The sequence below is a fragment of the Malaya genurostris genome, chromosome 2, assembly GCF_030247185.1.
Source record: "Malaya genurostris strain Urasoe2022 chromosome 2, Malgen_1.1, whole genome shotgun sequence".
NCBI lineage: Eukaryota > Metazoa > Arthropoda > Insecta > Diptera > Culicidae > Malaya > Malaya genurostris.
The window spans coordinates 148,768,885-148,791,107 of record NC_080571.1 but is presented as its reverse complement, the minus strand read 5'-3'; the positions used below and the strand labels follow the sequence as shown (position 1 = coordinate 148,791,107).

The following is a 22,223-nucleotide window of genomic DNA, read 5'->3' as shown; positions in this document are numbered from 1 at the left end:
TTTGAAGAAGTCAAGTGTAGACTAAGTATAATAAATTGGCGGAACATACTGAGTACAGAAGGAAATGTCGACGTCGAAGTAAACAAATTTTATCACATTATAAACAAAATATTAGCCGAAACTTTGCCCATGAAAAGAAGAAGAAAAAATCATAACAGCAAATTACCTGTATGGTTCAATTCACAACTAAAACATTTGAAAAATAGGAAACAAAAAGCACACAAAACTTACAAACAAGAAAAAAGTGACGCTCATCTTCAAAATTACTTAAATCTATGCAATCAACTCAAAATAGCCATTAACACAGCACACGAAGAATACAACCGCAAAATTGAAAACGAAATAAAGACTTGCCCTAAGAACTTTTTTAACTACACAAAAACTAAACTAAAAAGCAACAATTTTCCATCTCTAATGCACCGCGACGAACATGTAGGGAAAAATATTACAGAAATCTGCAATCAATTTGCAATTTTTTTCCAAGAAGTATATACATCTTATTCAGAAACTGACCGTGACCGTGAATACTTCTCTTTCATACCTGCATTTTCTAGCTCCATCTCTGTAAACTATCTATCAGAACATGACATTTCGACAGCACTGAAAAACTTAGACGCCTCAAAAGGGCCTGGACCTGACAGTATACCACCAATATTTTAAAAAAATCTTGCTGAAGAACTTACACTACCACTACAACTACTTTTTAACTTATCACTTAATAAATGTACTTTTCCTAAAGCATGGAAATCTTCCTTTCTTGTACCAATATTTAAATCTGGTGCAAAATCTAACATTCGGAACTACCGTGGAATAGCCATTATCTCATGCATTCCAAAATTATTTGAAAAAATTGTAAACGAAAAACTTTTTCATCAACTTAAAAATGTAATAACAAACAAACAACATGGCTTTTTTAAAGGCCGCTCAACTACAACAAATCTTTTAGAATTTATGACATTCACTCTGAATGCAATGGACGCCGGCAACTACGTAGAAACTCTTTACACTGACTTTAGCAAAGCCTTCGACCGTATTGACATACCTTTACTTCTACACAAACTACAAAAATATGGCATAAAACATACTCTTCTTGAATGGCTCAAATCATACTTAACGAATCGTGTACAGGTAGTCCGCTTCCAAAACATTCTGTCTGAACCAATTAATGTAACATCTGGCGTACCTCAGGGTTCTCACTTAGGGCCTCTCCTTTTCATTTTACATATAAACGACATTTCCTTCATACTCAAAAATCTGAAAGTGCTTATATATGCAGACGACATGAAACTCTTCATGGAAATAAAAAATATCAACGACGCTGTAATATTCCAGAACGAAATCAATCTATTCTACATTTGGTGCTGCAAAAGTCTACTCCAACTTAATGTAAAAAAATGTAACTCAATAACTTTCAGTAGGAAAAATGAAACTATACCCACAAACATACATCTAGGAAATCAACTTGTAGAAAAATGTAAAATTGTAAGAGATTTAGGCGTAATCTTAGACTCCAAGCTCACTTTTGTGGAACACTACAATACCATAATCAATAAAGCAAATAGCATGCTGGGCTTTATTAAACGCATCAGTCATAACTTTCAGGACCCATACACAATAAAATTATTATACACTACATATGTCAGATCTCTTTTGGAATATTGCAGCCTAGTATGGAATCCATATAATATTATTCACGAAGAACGCATCGAATCTATTCAAAAACAATTTCTTTTATATGCACTTCGTAAATTAAACTGGACAGCATTTCCTCTACCATCATATGAAGCACGCTGCATGCTCATCAATATACAAACACTTAAAGAACGCCGCGACCTTGCAATGCTTTATTTTATCAGCGACATTATTTCTCAACGCATTCAATCACCTTCTTTATTATCGCAACTAAATTTTTATACACCTAGCCGTCAATTACGAACCAGGAAATTATTTTTAGAAAGAAACACTAGAACAAATTATGCAAAATACAGTCCAGTCAATCGAATAATGCGCCATTACAATCAATACTGCGAACATCTTGACCTTACTATGTCAAAAAATCAAATCAAATCTCAGCTTTGTCGTAGAAATAATGCGTAGTATGTAAGTGAACATTGTAAACAATTTATATGTAGTCTACATTTGCTTGACGAAATAAAAAAAATAAATATACGATAATATCTAAAATGCAATCTTCAAATTCATTTAAAAGAAGACACAACAAATTGTTTGCCACCATCAGGCGCGTATGCAAGCGGGTATTAATGGATTCAAACCCCTCCCCAAAACTCAAGAAATTACTAGGTGAGACCGGGACACAGGGTAAACCGGACAGCTTAAATATCGTATATGTTACATCTGCAATTATTTCGATCCGTGGATTAACGTTGTAAACGTGCTTTCATGTGACAGACAAACGTCAGTTAGCATTTCCATACATACGAAGATTGATAAATATGTTCTTAACCATATTTCCAAAAGAGAAATTCACGTGAAATGCTTCGAGCATTCATACTTGCAAATAGTGCTCTCGATGTTTCTCTCATATCGGAGCTCACAGCTCGGGATATTTGTGCTGTCACAGTTGGTATGACTGTTGATGGCATAGACAGGGAATATGTCTATTGTTCGGCATATTTACCGCATAATCAACCTTCGGTGAGAGATGACTTCAGAAAAGTTGTATCATACTGCTGCAAAAGTGATTTACCGCTTATAATCGGCAGTCATCTGCTCACCGTATCACTAGGGGGAACACAGATATAAATTCTAGAGGTTCTAATATGATGGAATTTGTGAGCAGTACAAACCTGTTATTTGATCATAAGCACATCTTTTTTGATCATTCAAACGTTAAATTTTACATTGTCACATATTGTAATCCCAAATCTACAAACTTTGACCTCTATAAAGAAAGTTTTGCCAACTAGATTTTACGGGTAACAACCAACAATTGAAACCCCAATTGATTTGGAAAATGTTGTCGACGAAACAAACTCATTCATAGTTGCAGCATATGAATAGGCTTGTCCACTTCGAATTGCGAGAGCTACCAAGGAACTCGAAGGTCTTACAAAAATACGCTTCGATCGTCTGAGCGAAGTGGATTGAAAAGACTTTGCACAAATGTCTAGTCTCAACGAGGCTAGCAGAAAAAATAAGTTACTTTCGAAATCTAAGGACTTTAATGACGGTTTCTTAAGAACTCCAGATGGTGAGTACTTGTCTGATGAAGGTGATGTACTTCACTATCTTTTTAACACTCTTTCCGGGATGTATGGAGCCATCACCGACAGCTGTTCCTGAGACTTTTTCGGGTAGTTACGATTCTGGGGCCCTGAAGAAATGTGACGATTGAATCGGTCAAATAGGCAGTTGAGAGTTTTGCTCCGTACAAGTCTCCTGGAAAGGATGGAGTGTTCCCAGTGTTACTATAGAAAGGGTATAAACATTTCAAACATGTTTTGAAGAAAATACTTACTTTTAGTCAGGTGATAGGATATATTCCAACAGCTTGGCAGAAATTTATTTCCAAAAACGGTAGCGAGACTTATTAGGAAACGAAGAGTTACAGGCTTATCAGTTTGATTCTTAAAACATAGAACGCATAGTCGATCACTATATCATGAATGTTAGTTTGGGCGTGCATCCGCTACAAGGGATACAACATCAGGGTGAAAAGTCCACTACAACCCTGTTACATGATGTTGTGAACAACATTGAAAAAGCTTTCTCATAAAAGTAATCTTGCTTGGGAGTTTTCGTAGATATTAAAGGTGCCTTTGATAACGTGTCTTTCAATTGAATTCTGGAAGCAGCCCGTGGTCATGGCATAACTTCAAGTATCACAATTTGGATACACGCAATGCTTAGCCATCGACTTTTTTGTTCATCGCTTCGTCAGGTAGAGCTTATAACGCTGAGTTTCCTTGGGTGTCCTCAAGGTGGTGTACTATCCCCACTTTTATGGAACTTAGTCGCTGATGGTTTGTTAAGGAAACCAAATAACCTTGGATTTACGACTTACGGTATTGCCGACGGTTATCATATATTGATGACCGGTAGAAGCTTTAACACTCTTTCTGATTCACCACAGCAAGCCCTGCGATCTTTTGAGCAATCACTCATCGTAGGATAATCACAGGAGCTCGTCCATAACAGTTCTTCGGTTCAGAGGTTACTGTGGTTGATCAAGTTAAATACGTCGGGGTTGTTCTTGATTCAAAACTGAATTGGGGTGCTCACATTGACTGTAGGATTAAGAGAGCTTGCATGGCTTTCGGCCAATGCAGACGAGCTTTTGGAAAATCATGGGGACTCAAACCCAATCATTGGATCTACACAACTATCGTTAGACCAAATTTAGCATATGTATGTCTTATATGGTGGCAGAAAGGAGAAGTTGCGATAGTTCAGTCAAAGCTAAATTATCTCCAAAGGATGGAATCAGTCAAACAGCTTTGAAAGCACTCAGTTGGAATGATTGACGGTCGAATCTAGTGATCGCATGTCGAACTCAAATTGAAGACTTCAGTATTTTAAATGCTGTTTACTTCTCAAGGGTACCCGGCCATTCTGGTATTACTGGAAATGAATGGGCTGATGAGTTGGCTAGAACTGGTGCAATGAATGATTTCGTTGGTCCTGAACCAGCTATACCACTTTCAACTAGTTGAATAAAGCACGAGATTCGTTCTTGGGCTGCATCCGAACATGCCAGCAACTGGCGCAGCTTACAAACTTGCGCTCAGACAAAAACATTTTTACCAGATTTGAATCTGAAAATGTCAAAGTGTCTACTGTTTTCAACACATTCATTGATGTCGTTGACGTAAAAGTTATAAAAAAGAGGGCTGAGGCATGATCCCTTAGGAAGGCCAATGTAGCTTATTCGTGAGATTGTCGTATTCGTATGTAAAAAAAAATTCCATCAGTTTCCGAATATAAGAAAGCATTGCAATCGCCCGATACGAGTTGTGGTTGGAGGCTGGTTTGCCCGGTTTCTCAAATGCGTTAACCTTCATTTGCCTCCAATCTTAAGGAACAAAGTTCTGTTCGATGAACTTGTTGAATAAGTTCAACAGACGATTTTTCACGATGTCGGGATGATTTTTAAGTAAGTTGAATTTAATTTCATCGCTCCCTGGAGCATTGTTGTTGCACAATGAAAGTGCAAGAGAAAACTCCGTCATCGAAAATCGTATTGGTTTCAGTCTATCGAAAGGACGCGCCGCGATAGGTTTTGATTTCCCGAACAAAATCCGGGTAGACTTTCTTGGCGAATCTGCACTGTTTCCAAATTTTTTATACACAGACGATTTTGTTTTATACATTTATAAACATTCCTTGTCCCACAATGGGATTGGTGGTCGCGTAGCTATTTTCGTTTTGGGTACCCGTTTGGTTTAGGTTTAAATCGCGGCGTCGAGGATCAAGTCAGCCAGCGATTTGCATTCTTTTTCTAGCGAATTTGATTGTATCGTTTTGAGACCTTGAGATATCACGGTCGCGTATGAATTGCAGTCAATTTTCTTTGTGAGATCATATGTCATATCGACTGATGTCGATTTTTGTGCACCGGTGGAAATTAAAACCAAAATCGGCAAGTGATCACTACCATGGGGATCCGAAATTACCTTCCACTTGCAATCTAGCTATAGCGCAGTCGAGAAAAGGGATAAGTCCAGTGCGCTAGCGTGTGCTGGTGGTCTTGGATTCCGTGTCATTTCACCCGTATTTAAAATAGTCATAATGAAGTTGTCGCACAGATCTTGTATTAACGAAGAACAGTTATCATCATATAAGCAGCCCCATCCCGTACCACGAGAGTCTCCTAGAACTAGCCGCGGGGTGGGGAGAACTTCCATGATGTCTGAAAGTCGTCCGTGCGGTACCGAGACTCTGGGAAGTGTGTAAATAGAAGCTATACATAGATCTTTGCCACTAATTCGAATTTGGCAAGTAACAGCTTTAATAAACGGGATCGAGGAGAGGTTAATTCGATAAAATGAGTAGCACTTCTAGATCTCTAAAGGTACCTCTCCATAAAAGTCTTCTCGATCTAGGCGTATAATGTTGAAATCGTTGAAGTCCAAGTTTATATTTGAAGTAAGCCATGTTTCACACAATGAAAATACATCGCAGTTACGAGAATTTACCAAAAATTTGGAAGAATATACACACTTAAAAATTTTTACATTTTATTAGATGCATATAAATGGAGCGTCGCAATTTTCGCAAATTTACATGACACGAAATTCATTGAAATAAAAAAAAGAATTTTGTAGCAACCCACCGCGACTTGAACCGTGAATCATTGGATCGCAAGTTCGTCTGTTAATCGACTGAGCCACAGAAGCATGCATCTGCTTGGTTGGTAAAAGGTGCATTTAAATTCATACAGTCGCACCTGCTAGTAGAACGCAAGTTACAGTCGAAACCAGTAAAATTCAAGCTCATCTAACATTAAGTCTTTACAAATTAGATTTTCTGTCATTTGACAAATTAGGTTACATCGTATGAGGGATTAAGTCACCTGTAAAATTCAAATTTTTGTAGAGTGTAGTTTTGAATTGATACTTCTGCAATTCCACTGCAGTATAGTGTTCATACTCCCAATTTCTATTGGTAGTTTAGCCATCGATAGATACGATCGCTGCCAAAACGGGCCATTTTCCAGTTGGGGGGGGGGGGGGGGGGGTGATATCCATTTCAGATGCATCGCTATTGGAATATTCGTAAAATCGTTCCTCATCTAGAGGTCTGTCATCATCTTCGAGGTCTTCCCCGTCGGAAGAAGACATATGCAGGAGAAACAAAGTCTCCCACACTAGCATGGAAAATATGGTAAATAAATAGGATAGTGAGAAATAGAAATAATTGAGAATAAGAAATTGAAATACAAAAAAAAACATTACTTCATCGGTATGATTTATTGAGCAGATAAGTGAGTTGGTCCTTCGCATCAATTGTTTCTATAGCGTGACCATGATGATCCAGTCACTGCTGGTGCCGGTGGTATTGAAGCGACACACAGTGGTTCGAATCAATAAAAACGTGGACATATATCAGTAGCTGCCAAACAGTTCTTTTATAGTATATAGTTGCTTTAAGAAATTATTTACAAATATATACCGCGTAATTTGATTCTATCCCTAATTGTTCATGGCCTACTTTGACAAAATATATAACCATAACTATTTTTTCTGAAGAGATAGAAATTTTCTTCAACAAAGTTTTAGAATTATTGAAAATAATTTACTCTGTCAAATATGCCAAAAGTCTAGGTCGCACCGTTTCGGATATACAAAGCGTTTTTATGGCAACCTTAAAATCAGTTTTTTATTCATAACTTGTTTCGAGTTATTTTTTATGCATACTTTGTTTGGAATAATTGAAGATAATAAAAAATCCCATATTTTTTGTTGAAGGTAGTGAATAGGTTTGATGTTTTCTGGCAAAGTTATACAACATTTTACCTTTTTTAACCTATGATAAAACCTCACACCAAAGCGAAATATGCAACTTTATGCAGCTGATTTTTACAAAATTTAAAGGAAAAGATATGCCCAAAAATATAAAAAAATCTAAGTGGAACTCGATGGAACTTTTTTTTAGGCCTTTTCAAAGTTAGTTTTAGTTATTGAATTATGACAACCACCTTAAAACTAGTTTTCTGATCATAATTTGTTTCAAGTTATTTTTTTATACATACTTTGTTTGGAATAATTGTAGAAAATATAAAATCCCATAATTTTGTAGAAGGTAATGCATAGGTTTATTCTATTCTGGAAGGTTTATACATCATTTTAACTATTTTTACCAAGGATACCTTGTATAGAAACGAAACATGCAACTTAATGCAACAAACTTTTACAATACTTATAGGAAAATATTTTGTCCTAATCCAATTTATTTTCCATTGAGAATATCCTGAATACTATTCGTCTGACTCATTTTCACTATGGCCATGCTGAAACCCCGAATGGTTAAGAAACGGAGGGCGTCACGCGTTTGCTATTTCTGTAACTGACTTTTGCAGTGTGCGTAGAGATGTCTAATTCGCTCCTGAGCTATTTCAGTGAATCGAATCTTTAAAGTAAGCTGATAGCTCACAGCTCTTTTGAAAACAACCGCAGCTCGCCAGTTCACCGCACTGGTAAGCAGGGATGCCAGGTTTACAGATTAATCTGTGTTTCACAGATTATCAAGCTTTTGCACAGATTTGAAAAATGGCATAGATTATCACGGATTTCTGAAAATGGTCACAGATTTACACAGATTCTAAAATTGATCACAGATTTTTGAAATTGATCACAGTTTAGCACCAAAAATTACAGAGCGGTAGGAAATAGTGAGACCTGTTTTGTGCTTACTAAAATGATTCCAATCAGCTATTATGGAAACGGAGAGACGTGCACAGATTTTACACAGACAGGTTTTTGGCTTGATCGCAGATTTTTGAAAAAATAACCTGACATCTCTGCTGGTAAGGTGGAAACATGCTACGAGCTGAACGATTCTTCGGCTCTTGAAGAGCGAGTTATAAATGAGAAGAAATGTGTACATGAGCTTTTGTTCGTTCTTCCAAATGTGTATCTATCCTTCTTTAACAGATTGAGTGAACCATCCGACTTCCGGATCCGAAAATATAGGGTAAAGTGTGTTAAAAGTTTTATACCATCGCTGAAAAGGACGAAAACCCGTAAAAGTTTTCTAAGTCGACCTCAAGTCTTCTCCAATTGATAGTTTTTATCAATAGACGGTCAAACAAACCGATTTCGGTTATTCTTTTAAGAATCGAAGAAAATTATTTTTAAGAATACCACAGTTTTATATGTGATAGTATGATTGATATGAGAAAGGCATCATTACACCACTAGGTGGATTAAAACAGGTTTTTGATATGTGTTGAATTTTTGATAATTTTTCGGATTTTCGATATTTAAAACTAATTTTGAAAAGGCCTAAAAAATAGCATCGCGTTCCACTTAGATTTTTTCTAATATTGGTAATTGTCAAAACGTAAACAAAATAAAAATGACAACAATTTGCTTAAGTTGGGCGTGCAAGCATGAGCTTGTTTATGCGCACGCTTTGTGGTAGATACATAACTAATAGAGGTAAATCGTAGATGAATCTAAAACAACTGTTTTAAAAATAAAGTGAATATTTCTCGAAAAATAATTTGTTTACATTATTTATATCTTCAGCCAAAATACTTAAAATATTTTTTTCTTCAAAATGAGATAGAAAAAAAAGTTTTTTTTTGTCAAAAAAAATATTTTTGCTCGAAATTGGTACTACCCCCTTAACAAAAATTAAGGTGCCACTTTCAAAAGAAGCGTAATATAATCTTGTGAGATTCCTTCGAAGACACGTAAGCTCCTAAAAATCACAAACTTAAATTCAAAAAATTCGAATGAAAGGTCTCATGACGCCATACAAAGTTCCTGAATTTCAAACTTAAATTCAAAAAATTCTAATGAAAGGTCTCATGACGCCATACGAAGTTCCTGAATTTCATTTGGATCCGACTTCCGGTTCCGGAACTACAGAGTGATATGCACCAAAATCGTGTAAATAATGTCACTCACTTTTCTCTGAGATGGCAGAATCGATTTTCATAAACTTAAATTCAAATTAAAGGTCTCGTGATTTCATACAAAGTTTCACAATTTCATTTGGATTCAACTTCCAGTTTAGGAATTACAGGGTTATATGCACAAAAAATGTGAAAATAATGCCTTAAAAACGTGAAAAAAAGTCACTCACTTTTCTCGTAGATGGTTGAGCCGATTTTCACAAACCTAGATTCAAATAAAATGTCTCATGGCCCCCTACAAGGTTCCTGAACTTCATTTGGATCCGAATCCCGGTTCAGGAACTACAGTGTGATATGCACCACGAAAAAACTGACACGCTCCCATCACTTTTCCGAATATCAGTTAGTTGATTGATTGTATGAATTGTGCAAGCTTTCCTCTTTTTCACTAATAGAATTTGAAGTGATACACCTACATTAAAGTACAGATTAGTTACATTAAACAGCTACTATTCTACAACTATATATTCCAAACTTGAAACAATTCCTTTTTAATTTGCTAATATAGGAAGCTAGGTACAACAAATTTGTAGTTTATTTTTATTGAAGCTATGAAGTTCGAAGATATCTGATTCTTCTCGAAATTTCAGTACGAGACAATTGCAATGGCCTGGTCTGAAATGTATCTACGATCTTCGGTATGCAAGAGTGATTCTAATAATAATAATAATAATGATAATAATAATAATAATAATAATAATAATAATAATAATAATAATAATAATAATAATAATAATAATAATAATAATAATACAGATTAATCTGTATATATGGCAACCCTGTTTCGCAAGGCATATTTTCACACGACCCCATACTAGTATAAAGATGTGTTCAACATTCGCTTTCGCATTGCCGTTCGTAATTGAATGTGTTAGTAATGGTACAAATCTGCTTTTCTACCTGTTTTCGGAGCCATCGTTCTGACGGTGTCTCGTACGTACAGAGTAGCTGCTTTAACCTAAATGACGCTATTTCTCACATCACATTTCCTTTTATACGTGCTAGTGGTAGCGGTGGACGGACGTCCCCTTTGTTAGAATTCCTTTCCTATACGCAGAACGGGAAACAGTGAAACGATATAAAAGAGAGAGTTAGCAGAGCGGCAGCCAGTACTGAATTGGTCGTCGAGCTGTTAACTGCGTATTGTGGAATTTTTACGCAGAAACACGCACACAGGAGGAACAGTTAAGGGCAAGGCAAAGTCCCGCTTAAACCGTGCTGGTCTGAAGTGCCCAGTTGGCGGCAGAATCCATCGTTTGCCTCGGAAGGGGAACTACGCCGAGCGTGTCAGTGCTGGTGCATCGGTCTATCTGGCGGCAGTGATGGAGTACTTGGTTGCTGAAGTGTTGGAATTGGCCGGTAACGCTGCCCATGACAACGAAAACGAAAATCATCCCTCGCCATCTGCAGCTGGCCATACATATTGATCTGTGGCAACTCTGTTTCGCACGGCATATTTGTATACTAGTATAAAGATGTGTTCAAAATCATCACTTTCGCTTTCGCATTGCCGTTCGTAATTGAATGTGTTAGTGACGGTGCAAATTATTTTAACTCCCATCTTGATGAATCTTTTGGTAGGAAATATTGAGATCTGAGATGGTTCTCGTGTGTGTCTTGTTTCGGCAATGGGCCTTGCTGGACTTTTTGGCTGCCTTTTTCGGTGTCATTGTGCTGACGGTGTCTCGTGCATTCATATCGGGAAACAATGAGACGACAGGTCCTCGATGTTGCTGTCGTGTGTCTTGTTTCGGGAAGAGTTGCTCAGCAAATGGTAGGAAAAATGAACCATTCAACTTTTATATGGATGCTCTTGTTTAGATACAGACATCTCGCGTTCTGATTGGCTGGTGCTGTCATGGGTTAAATCAAACAGGTTTTTCAATAGTGTACTATTGAAAAACTTCAATGTTGTTGTAATACACGTTCAAGTTGAAGATTTTCGATTCTATTGGTAGTTAGATTATTAAATCCTTCTACAGATCACTGAGCTATGAGCTTTCAAATTACGAGAAAGGCAAACGCGCCTTATGAATTATCTTCTTTGATACTCGTTTATACCAAACATTTCAGAAAAGTTTAATTGTGAACTATTTAAGAATATGTCACACAACTGAAAGTTTTATCATAAAATTGTGATCATATTTCCGATGGCATGTAGCAAGAATTATGTTGATTCGTTAGATATAACAGGAGATATTCACGATCAAAAACTTATCACTCTCTCAGAGGGTAAATTTTGAAAAGGCGCCCCATAGTAAAGTAAGTCGTATTCACGACAAAAAATGTCACTCACTTTTCTTAGAGATGGTTGGGCCGATTTTCACAAACTTAAATTCAAATGAAAGGTCTCGTGGCCCCATACAATGTTTCTATATTTCATTTGGATCCAAGTTCCGAGACCGGAGTTACATTATGATATGCATTAAAAATGTGGAAATAATGCATTAAAAATGTGAAAAAAGGCGATGGGTAATGTCAGAGACATAACTGGATATCGTGAATACGAAAACAACTGACATGTTTCTTAACACTTCCGAATATCAATTACAGAGAAGGCATCACTTGATCTCGATTACTGTGAATTTCACACAGCGAAAAGTGCACAAATCTAAGCAAACTCTTCTAGATTTGCACTTAACTGAGGATATGTACCTTCGATTTGCGTATAACAAATCCTAATAGTTCTTTAGAAAACTTTTAGAGCCATTAGAACAGCTGATTTTATGTAATGCTCTCTACCGCTGTTTTTCACCAATGCAAATGACTGGCAGCTGTGACGTAATCGCTCTTGTCGAAAGCGAAACTAGCTTTGCAAACGACACAAAATACATCTACTCGCAGTGGCAATAGAATCCAAATTGATCCTATTTTTTGTTGAGAGGTTTCTTTCTACGCGATTTCGTTGTTTGTAGCTTTTTCACTAATTGGCGGTCCTAACGGCTATAAAAATAGCCGCATACAGAATTTGAATGTCGATTATTATTTTTTTTAATTCTATTGGTAGTTAGATTATATAAATCCTTTCACATATCACTGAGCTATGAGCTTTAAAAATACGAGAAAGGCAAACGCGCCTTATGAATTATCCTCTTTGATACTCGTTTATACCAAACATTTCAGAAAAGTTTAATTTTGAATTATTTGAGATTATGTCACACGACTGAATATTTTATCATAAAATTGTGATCATATTCCCGATGGCAAGTAGCAAAAATTAAGTTGATTCGTTAGATACAACAAGAGATATTCACGATCAAAAACTTATCACTCTCTGAGGGTAAATTTTGTAAAGGCACCCCATAGTAAAGTAAGTCGTATTCACGACAAAATGTCACTCACTTTTCTCGGAGGTGGCTAAACCGATTTTCACAAACTTAGAGTCAAATAAAAGGTGGTCTCACATAAAGTTCCGGAATTTCGTGTAGATCCAACTTCCGGTTTCGGAATTACTGGGTGTTATGCACCAAAAATGTGAAAATAATGTCACTCACTTTTCTCGGAGATGACTGCACCGATTTCCACAAACTTCCAATTTTCATTCGGCTTAAATTCCTGCTTCCGGAGATAGGGTGCCTAGTGTAAAAATGGCAGTTTCAAGATTTTTTTTCCATAAGCCAGCTCTTTATTTTTGCTAGTTAATTTCTCTAGTTTGCCGATCATGGGAGTCTGTAACCAAATAAACCAACCATTAATAATCCCCTAAAAGATCTGCTGATTTTTATTCAAGTCCGACTACTAGCACATTTTTTTTTCCAAATTTCAAATATTCATAGAGAATCGTAAATAAATTGGTAAGTCAGTGTATGGTTGAATGAACCGAATATCACTATGCCGATATCCAGCTTTTGGTTGTGGAAGTACCAACAATAGTGTTAATTAAATGTAATAAAATGTAGCTCACTTCACTTTCTCACACATGATTGAATATATTTTCACTAGCTTAAATTCAAACATAGTATATTAATGTAGCAGTATTATGCAACAGAAATCTTCAAAACTATTTCTAAACTTTTTTAAATTCTGGTATTTCGGGAAATTTCTGTTGTAATATACAGGACAAAATGAAAAAGGCATCTTTACACCATTGCGGATTAAAACAGGTTTTGGAGCTTTTCGTCACTAACACATGGGCTGAATAGTCCCGAGCCTAACAAAGAGAACACGATTTTTTTTTAGTTTGAAATGAACTTTATTCATCAACGTATTCTCCATTAAGAGCAACGCAATAATTCCAGCGCCGCTCTAATATTTCAATACCAATTTTGTAGAACAGTTTATCTTTTGCCCCAAAATAATCCTTTGTTTCAGCGATAACCTCTTCATTTGTGCAAAATTTCTTGCCGGTGAGCAATTTTTTCAGGACTGCGAACAGCCAGTAGTCGCTGGGAAGCAAATCTTTGGAATACGGTGGATGTGGGAATAATTCGAAATTATGTATTTTTGCCATCAGCAACACGCTCTCGTTTTTGGTCAACAGTGAGCAAACGCGGCACTCACTTTGAGCAGAGCTTACATGTCGTTTTCGTTTTTGAATTGCACTCATATGTCGTTTTCGTTTTTAAATTGCACTACACCAGTGTAGCGAAAGCTGCACCTAAACCGTTCGTTTTTACCAATTACACTACACCAGTGCTACACTTTTTCTGCACCGATATCACTGGTGTAGCACTCATCAAAAGTTTGTTGTAGCTCTGTGCAATGGAATCGTTTATTGTAGTCAATGGTTACTGTTTATGTTTTCGTCATTTTTGTTCGTTTATTCATGCCTCAGTGTAGCACTGCACCGGTGTAGTGCAAATTAAAAACGAAAATGCCAATAGTCAAATGCTAATGCCATATAACGCCAACACGTTTTATTGATATATGTGCGATGTCAGCAAACTCACGCAACTTTACTTTTCGACCTTTCAAAACGATTTTGTGGATTTTTTTTTGCTTTTCTCATATAAAAAGCCTATACAACCACTGCATAAACTGACGTTTAAACGGAGGGTCGAATATCATATGCCATTCGACTCAGCTCGACGAGCTGAGCGAATGTCTATATGTGTCGGTATGTGTGTGTGGTGTATGTATGTGTGTGTGTGACAAATATTGTCACTCAGAGATGACCAAACAAAATTACACAAACTTAGATTCAAGTCAAAGGCCTCAAAGTTCCTGAATTTCATTCGGATCCGACTTCCGGTTCCTAAACTACAGGGTGATATGCACAAAAAATGTGAAAATATTGTCACTCACTCACACAAATTAAGATTCAAATGAAAGGTCTTAAGATGCCATAAGAATATTCCAATTTTCATACGGCCTAGAACCGTCTTTACAACCGAGGCCCGGAGGGCCGAGTGTCATATACCATTCGACTCAGTTCGTCGAGATCACAAAATGTCTATCCGTGTGTATGTGTGTGTATGTGTGTGTATGTATGTATGTATGTATGTATGTATGTATGTAGGTATGTATGTACAATGTATGTGTGTATTTGACAAATAATGTCACTCATTTTTCTCAGAGATGGCTCAACCGATTTTCTAAAACTTATATTCAAATGAAAGATCTTAAGGATCCATACAAAGTTCCTGAGTTTCGCTTCGATCCGACTTCCGGTTCCAGAATTACAGGGTGATATGCACCAAAAAAGGAAAAAAACAAGTCACACGCGTTTCTGAGAGATGGCAGAACCGATTTTCACAAACTTTGATTCAAATAAAAGGTATTATGGCCTCATACAATTCCTGAATATCATTTGAATCCGACTTCCAGTTTCGGATTTACAAAGAAATGTGAGCAAATTTATGAAAAAATGCGCAATCAATTTTCTCGGAAATTTCTTAACCTTTACAATCTAATATGCAAATAAAAGGCTTTGAAATTCTTTAAAAAGTTGATCCAGATCCGACTTCCCAAAAAGTTGATCCAGATCCGACTTCCGGTTCTGGTATCACAGCGCGATTAGTGAAAATTTTCAATTTCATGAGTATTTTTACACAAGCGATGGCAAAACGATTTGCACATTTTTATAAAACTTACTGCTACCTTCATCTAGATGGCAGATCTAGCTAGTTAGTCAATATATAAAACTACTTTGGGACTACTAGTCCCTGGTTTCCGCTTCCGAATGCACCGATAATAGTGAAGAAAATCTGCAAAAACGGAACTCGCTTCGATTTCTCAGGAACGGTTGAACCGATTTTCACGAATCAAAATTCGAACTAATGCTCTCATTGTCCTTAAATATACTGTGCAATTTCATCCTGATCCGACTTCCGATTCCAAAATTATAGGGCGATGAGTGTCAAAAATGACGATGCACAACTAGTACGCGACGGTACGTGCGGCTTTGCCCCGTTCGCAGCGTACTTTGTTCAATTTCGTATAGCGTAGCCAAATTAAACTCTATATTTTTCAGGTGAAAAATATGTAAATTTCTAATCCTTTTCTAATTCGTGTATTCAATTTGTACCTACTTGTTAGTGTTATCACAGAGTCATGATAACGATGCTTTTCTATATAAGTGCTCTTAAAACGAGACTCACTCAATTTTTTCAGAGATGATTTGATCGATTTCCACAAACAGGCTCAAATAAAAGTTCCTAAAGTCTCATAGGTTGCTGTAAAATTTCACCCGGGTCCGATTTCCGGTTCCGGAGCTATAGGATAAAATGTGTTTAATTATTTAGTGCGACGATGAAAAATGAAGAAAAAATTTTATCAACTTGACATAACTGTTTAAAATTTGAAAAGATTATGTTAGTACAAACGTGAAGAAAGTTTTTTATTTTATTCAAGATTGAAAAACAAATCTTCACAAAATCTTCTGGTAATATTTTTGAAAATATAAATAATATAAGAAAGGCATTGTTACGGCGCAACGATCCTACAGATTAATAGCTGCCGAACTGCAAGTGAGTTAGACATTGCCAGCCATCAGCTGCGCATGTGCGAAAAAGAGATAGTAGCGCAAGCACGTGCTGGTCGATAGCGACGCACGCGCAAGAATACTTGAAATAACGAGCATGCGCGTGCAGCATTTTTTAGAAGGATCTCTGCGAGAGGTCCAGATTTTCTAGACTAGGAATTAGTATATAAGACCCAAAATTTGTACATAAAATCAGAAGTTTTCGGAAAGTCAAATCGAATAGATGTTTGAGGCCGAAATTTCTCATCTCCTTGTCAAAAGTCTTTTCGCTAACACAATCGGTAATCCTCCGATTTAGAAGCATAGGTCTCCGCACAGAAGAGACAACTAGTCTTTTCCGAGATTTAAGGTTGTGCTTAGTGCTAAAAAGACTGCTTTCAGCTGATCAAAAACTATTCCACCACAGAAGCATAGGCTCTCATTACGCAAAAGCAACTAGCCTGCGGTTTTTAAGACGTTATTTCCCAGCTGAGAGCTTGTACGCTCGAAAGAAATCAAGGTTCCTGAACACAAGTTCTGAATCTCGTTTTCGTTTCCTTCACACGAAAACATTGGTGGCTCCAAAGAGCGGAGATTGACCTCTCTTGGAATAAATATCGGTGTGCTCGGCGCCTTTGAGATCGAGCGTAAAGATCTGGTGTGCTCGCACCATCAAGAAAGAGTTGGAAAAGTTTGGTGTGCTCGGCACCATTAAGATCGAGTAAGCTAATAAAGTGATTCTGAAGAACGGTGCGGACGGCATCGAAATGTAAACTCCAAAGAGAGTTTCGATAAGTGAATTATAAACGGTGCGGAAGGCTTCACGACATATAAGTAAAATGTCTCATTTCGTGAAAAATAAGAATGGACATTGTCGTCTGTGCACAGAACCAGATGACAAGCAGGACATGGTCGCATGTGACGAATGTGACCGATGGTTCCGTCACGGATGCGCAGAGTTGGGAAGATTACCAACCAAAGGAGAGCGATGGATTTGTATCAAATGTGCTGCCACAGAAGAACAAATCCATTCATTGGAGAAGGCCATGAAGGTCAAAAGAGACTCCAGTCAAAAGGAATCCAAAATGGAGGCAGTATTCGGCGAAATGCTAGAAGCACTAAGAAGTCTCAATGAAAATAACACTGCCGGTACAAGTCGGCAAGTTAATGATGATTGGACTGTATATTTAAAGCGTCAAGCTTTAATACAGCTTCCTAAATTTAATGGATCACCACGAGAATGGCCTACCTTTAGAAAGATATATGCAGATACCTCGAAAGAGGGCAGGTTTTCACCGTTGGAAAACTTGAATAGACTACAGGTAGTGCTAGGAGGATATGCTGCAAAATGTGTGCAGCCACTGATGATGGATCCTGAGAATGTTCCTAAAATCATAGATAGATTGGAACAGAATTTCGGTAGACCTGAGACGGTCTACAAAGAATTGTTGCATGAGCTGACAAAAATAAGAAAAGAAAATAAAAACTCCGTAGCCGAAATTGCTGACGCGTTAGAAAATTTGATCAGTAACATGATTGTCCTGGACAGAGAAGATTACCTGCGGTATATGAGATTAGTGGAGGAAACGGTAAATAAATTACCCTTCAACCTACAAATAAAATGGGCAGAGAAGCTACAACTAAATAATATAGCGTCCACGCTGATAGAACTAAGTGAATGGTTGAAACCTCACGCACGCACTTGTAGGTTAATGACCTCAATGTCCCAAAATAATGAAAAAAGAGACAGAATAAACCTACACGATCAAAAACGACCATCTTGCCCAGCCTGCAAGGAGTCACACAAGCTGGTACAGTGTAAGAAATTTAGGGCAATGAACCTAGAAAGACGGTGGGTAGTTGTAACAAAAAATAAGTTATGCATGAAATGTTTGGCAAGTAGCAAACATAGAGCCATAGATTGTTGGACCAAAAGTAAGTGCAACGAAAATGGATGTAAAGGAAACCACAACAGATTGCTGCACAAAACCGGAGTACAGATAAAACCTAAAAAGGTCGAGGACCCGGTGGCTGGAGAAGACACATATAATGTGAATCAGACTAAACGGACAAGTGTTTTTCATCAGACCATTCCGGTAACATTGTGGAACGGGAATCGCAAGACCCTGACGTTTGCCTTTTTAGATCCAGGTTCATCACTTACTTTACTTGATGAGCAAGTAGCAGAGGAACTACAACTAAAGGGTAAGGTCGACCCTTTAAAATTGAAGTGGACTCAAAATTTTTCAAGAGAAGAAACAGAAAGCAAAAGAGTTAATCTGCAAATAAGTGGCAAAACCACTACGAAGTACGCCTTGAAGGATGTAAGAACCGTCAAGGACATAAATTTACCTTTGCAGTCGATAGATTATGAGCTGTTGGCCGCAAAATATAAACATTTAAATGGATTGCCAATCTCCAGTTATTGTTACGCAAGGCCAAAGGTTCTGATCGGATTAAATTATATTCATTTGTTACTTCCACTGGATAAAAGAACAGGAGGGCATGAAAAACTAATGACTATAAAAACCAAACTCGGGTGGATGATATTTGGAGCTATATCTGGATCAGTAACCGGTAAACATTTGATGATAATTCAGGAGGAAGACCGGCTAATGAGAGATATGATGAAAAGGTATTTTTCTATTGAAGATTTTGGTGTAAAGATTTCGGCAAACCCATTGGAATCAAAACAGCTTACTAGAGCCAGAGAAATTATCGATAAAACACTTAAGTACACCGACAAACGATATGAAATTGGGCTACTTTGGACAGAGGAAAATTTTAAATTTCCGGACAGCTACAACATGGCACTAAAAAGGTTAATCGCACTGGAGCAAAAGGTTCAGAAGAATGAAACACTTGAAGAGATTTCTGAGTGGTCTGGCGATATGTTTTACTTGCCTCAGTTCATCGTCATCAATAAAAACAAAAATCCACCGAAACCTCGCTTAGTTTTTGATGCCGCAGCCAAAGTGAAAGGTGTTTCACTTAACTCAGCACTATTATCCGGACCGGATGCAACCACCTCGTCATTTGGAGTTATAATAAGATTTAGAGAGGGCCCAGTCGCTGTAGCTGGAGATATTAAGAAAATGTTTAGTCAAGTGGGTATAAATAAGGTTGATCAAAGAAAACAATGCTTCCTATGGCGGAATTTCGATGGAAAACGACAACCTGATGTGTATGTTATGCAAGTGATGATATTCGGATCCACTTGTTCGCCAGCGTGCGCTCAAATAGTTAAAAATCACAATGCTGAGCTGTTCAAAAAGGAAAAACCAAAGGCAGTTGAAGCTATAGTGAAGCAACATTACGTCGACGACTACGTAGACAGCTTCTACACTGTAGATGAGGCCAATAAGACAGTAAAGGATATTATGGAAATACATAATAATGCAGGATTCTTCATTAGAAACTTTGTTTGAAATAACAAGACGTTATTGACATCCTTACCAAAAGACAGGATCCAAAAAGCAAGGATTAAGGTGTTGGAGGACAAGGATTCCCAAATTGAAAAAATACTTGGACTTTATTGGAATACTCTGTTTGATTTCTTCAGCTACAAGATAAACTTCAATAAATGGAAAACAGAGGTAACAAACACAACGAGGAAACCAACGATGAGAGAAATATTATCTTTCATCATGAGTATTTACGACCCAATGGGGCTAATATCACATTTGACGATCCATGGAAAAATGATCATGCAAGAGCTACATAAGGAACTAACTGAATGGGACGAGGAAATACCTCGTCATCTCGAAGACAGATGGAAGCAGTGGTTGCAATTAATGGAGGGAGCTGAAAAATTGAAAATTCCTAGATGGATCATCAACAAACAAACTAAGCAAATTGAATTACACACATTTGTTGACGCATCAGAAAACGCATATGCTGCGGCCAGTTATATTCGAGGAATAGATGATTTCGGGCAAACAACATGTGTTAGGCTGATAGCTGGAAAGGCACGAGTTGTTCCAATACGGAAACTATCGATACCAAAATTGGAGCTGCAAGCAGCGTTGTTGGGTACCAGACTAATGGAAACAATACTCAAGGAATTGCGCATAAAGCCGACCAGAAGTTTAATGTGGTGTGATTCACAAGTCGTATTATCATGAATAAATTCTGACCATAGAAAATATAACACATTTGTGGCAAACAGAGTTGGAGAAATTTTGGAGATCACCTCCATGGACCAATGGCGTCACGTTCCAACAAAGATGAACCCTGCGGACGCAGGCACAAAGCTTAGTCCATATATTTAAATTTGGATAAGTGGCCCTGAATTTCTGAAGCTACCTGAAAGTCAGAAAATCGATATTCAAATTGGGAAGCCCTTCTTTACCACACCTGCATACTTAAAAAATTTGCGGATTGGACAAGAGACAGAAAGGGATTTGTGAGAAATGTTTCCCTAAAAGATCGACAAGTGGCAGATAGCGCCATCATACGAAAGGCGCAATGGGATGTATTTACCAGTGGAATGGAAGAACTCTCAAGATACGGAGTTCTAAATAAGCCCAGCAAATTGACAAGTCTAAATCCCTATTTAGACGAGTATGGAGTAATGAGAGCAAACGGACGACTTGACAAGCAAACTTTTTCCCAATCTATACTAGACGCCCGATAGTACTACCACCAAAGCATCATGTGACCCGGTTAATTATAAAAATGTACCACGAAAAATATCTGCATCAAGCAGATAATACAGTAGTAGCAGCCATTCACCAAAAATATTTTATACAGTTTGGTAGAGCTATGCTAAAGAGAATTAAAATCAACTGCCAAAAATGTAAAAACATAAGGGCAAAACCGACACCACTTCAGATGGCCAACCTACCAAAGGGGCGGTTAGACATCTATGCACGTCCTTTCACACACACTGGAGTAGACTACTTCGGACCATTTGAAGTAGCAGTAAAACGATCAATCGAAAAAAGGTGGGGAGTAATTTTCACATGTTCATCAACTCGAGCCTCTCATATTGAGTTAGCAGAAAAACTAGATACGGATGCTTTCTTAGTATGTCTAAGAAACTTCCAGCATAGACGCGGAAAAATTAAACACTTGTACAGCGATAATGGAACAAATTTTGTCGGAGCAGAGAAGGAAATGCATTCTTTATTGAAGGAAATAAATATCACAATGGATAAAAAGGAAGCTGCAAAATTGAAAATTGGGTGGTCATTCAATCCACCTTCAGCGCCACACTTTGGAGGTGTTTGGGAAAGATTAATACGAATAATTAAAAATTGCATCTACGAAGTTTTAAATACATGTGGCGAACGACGACCTCAAGTGGAAACCTTACGCTCTGCCTTAATACAGGCTGAATTTATGCTTAATTCCAGACCTCTCACGGATATCGCCATCGATGGAATAGATGATGAAGTATTGACACCTTTCCACTTCCTAATCGGTCGTGCAGGCGAATACGTTCCACCATTTGACCCAGCTCAACAGGAGTTGACAACAAAACAATGGAAAATGGTACAACAGTACTCTCGACACTTTTGGAATAAGTGGAAAAAGGAGTCCATCCCAACGTTGTTAAAAAGGAACAAATGGACAGGAAAAATAGTACCGATTAAGGTAAATGACATCGTAGTAATCACCGATGATAACATTCCCCATGGAAAATGGCTGAAGGGCAGAGTGATTGAAACTCATGTAGCAGCAGACGGTCAAGTACGTTCAGTTATAATACAAACCGTA

General features: G+C 37.4%; 2 protein-coding genes across 2 annotated transcripts in view; one reads left to right on the top strand and one right to left on the bottom strand.

Annotated features, from left to right (window-relative positions):
- The window catches only part of LOC131433123 (putative fatty acyl-CoA reductase CG8306), a 374,751-nt gene extending 361,593 nt beyond the window's left edge, over positions 1–13,158 (bottom strand). The window contains exon 1 of the mRNA XM_058599945.1: positions 13,096–13,158. Coding sequence (XP_058455928.1) covers positions 13,096–13,143 — 48 coding nt within the window. The 5' untranslated portion in view covers positions 13,144–13,158. The remainder of the gene's footprint in view (positions 1–13,095) is intronic.
- Positions 13,159–17,341: 4,183 nt separating this feature from the next.
- LOC131428897 (uncharacterized) lies at positions 17,342–19,930 on the top strand. Its single transcript, XM_058592957.1, has one exon. It carries the CDS (start codon positions 17,342–17,344, stop codon positions 19,928–19,930), a length of 2,589 nt encoding a protein of 862 aa, XP_058448940.1.
- The last annotated feature ends 2,293 nt before the right edge of the window (positions 19,931–22,223 follow it).

Coding starts and splice junctions, on each gene's coding strand:
- LOC131428897 (XM_058592957.1), top strand. CDS start 17,342: ATGTCTCATTTCGTGAAAAATAAGAATGGACATTGTCGTCTGTGCACA.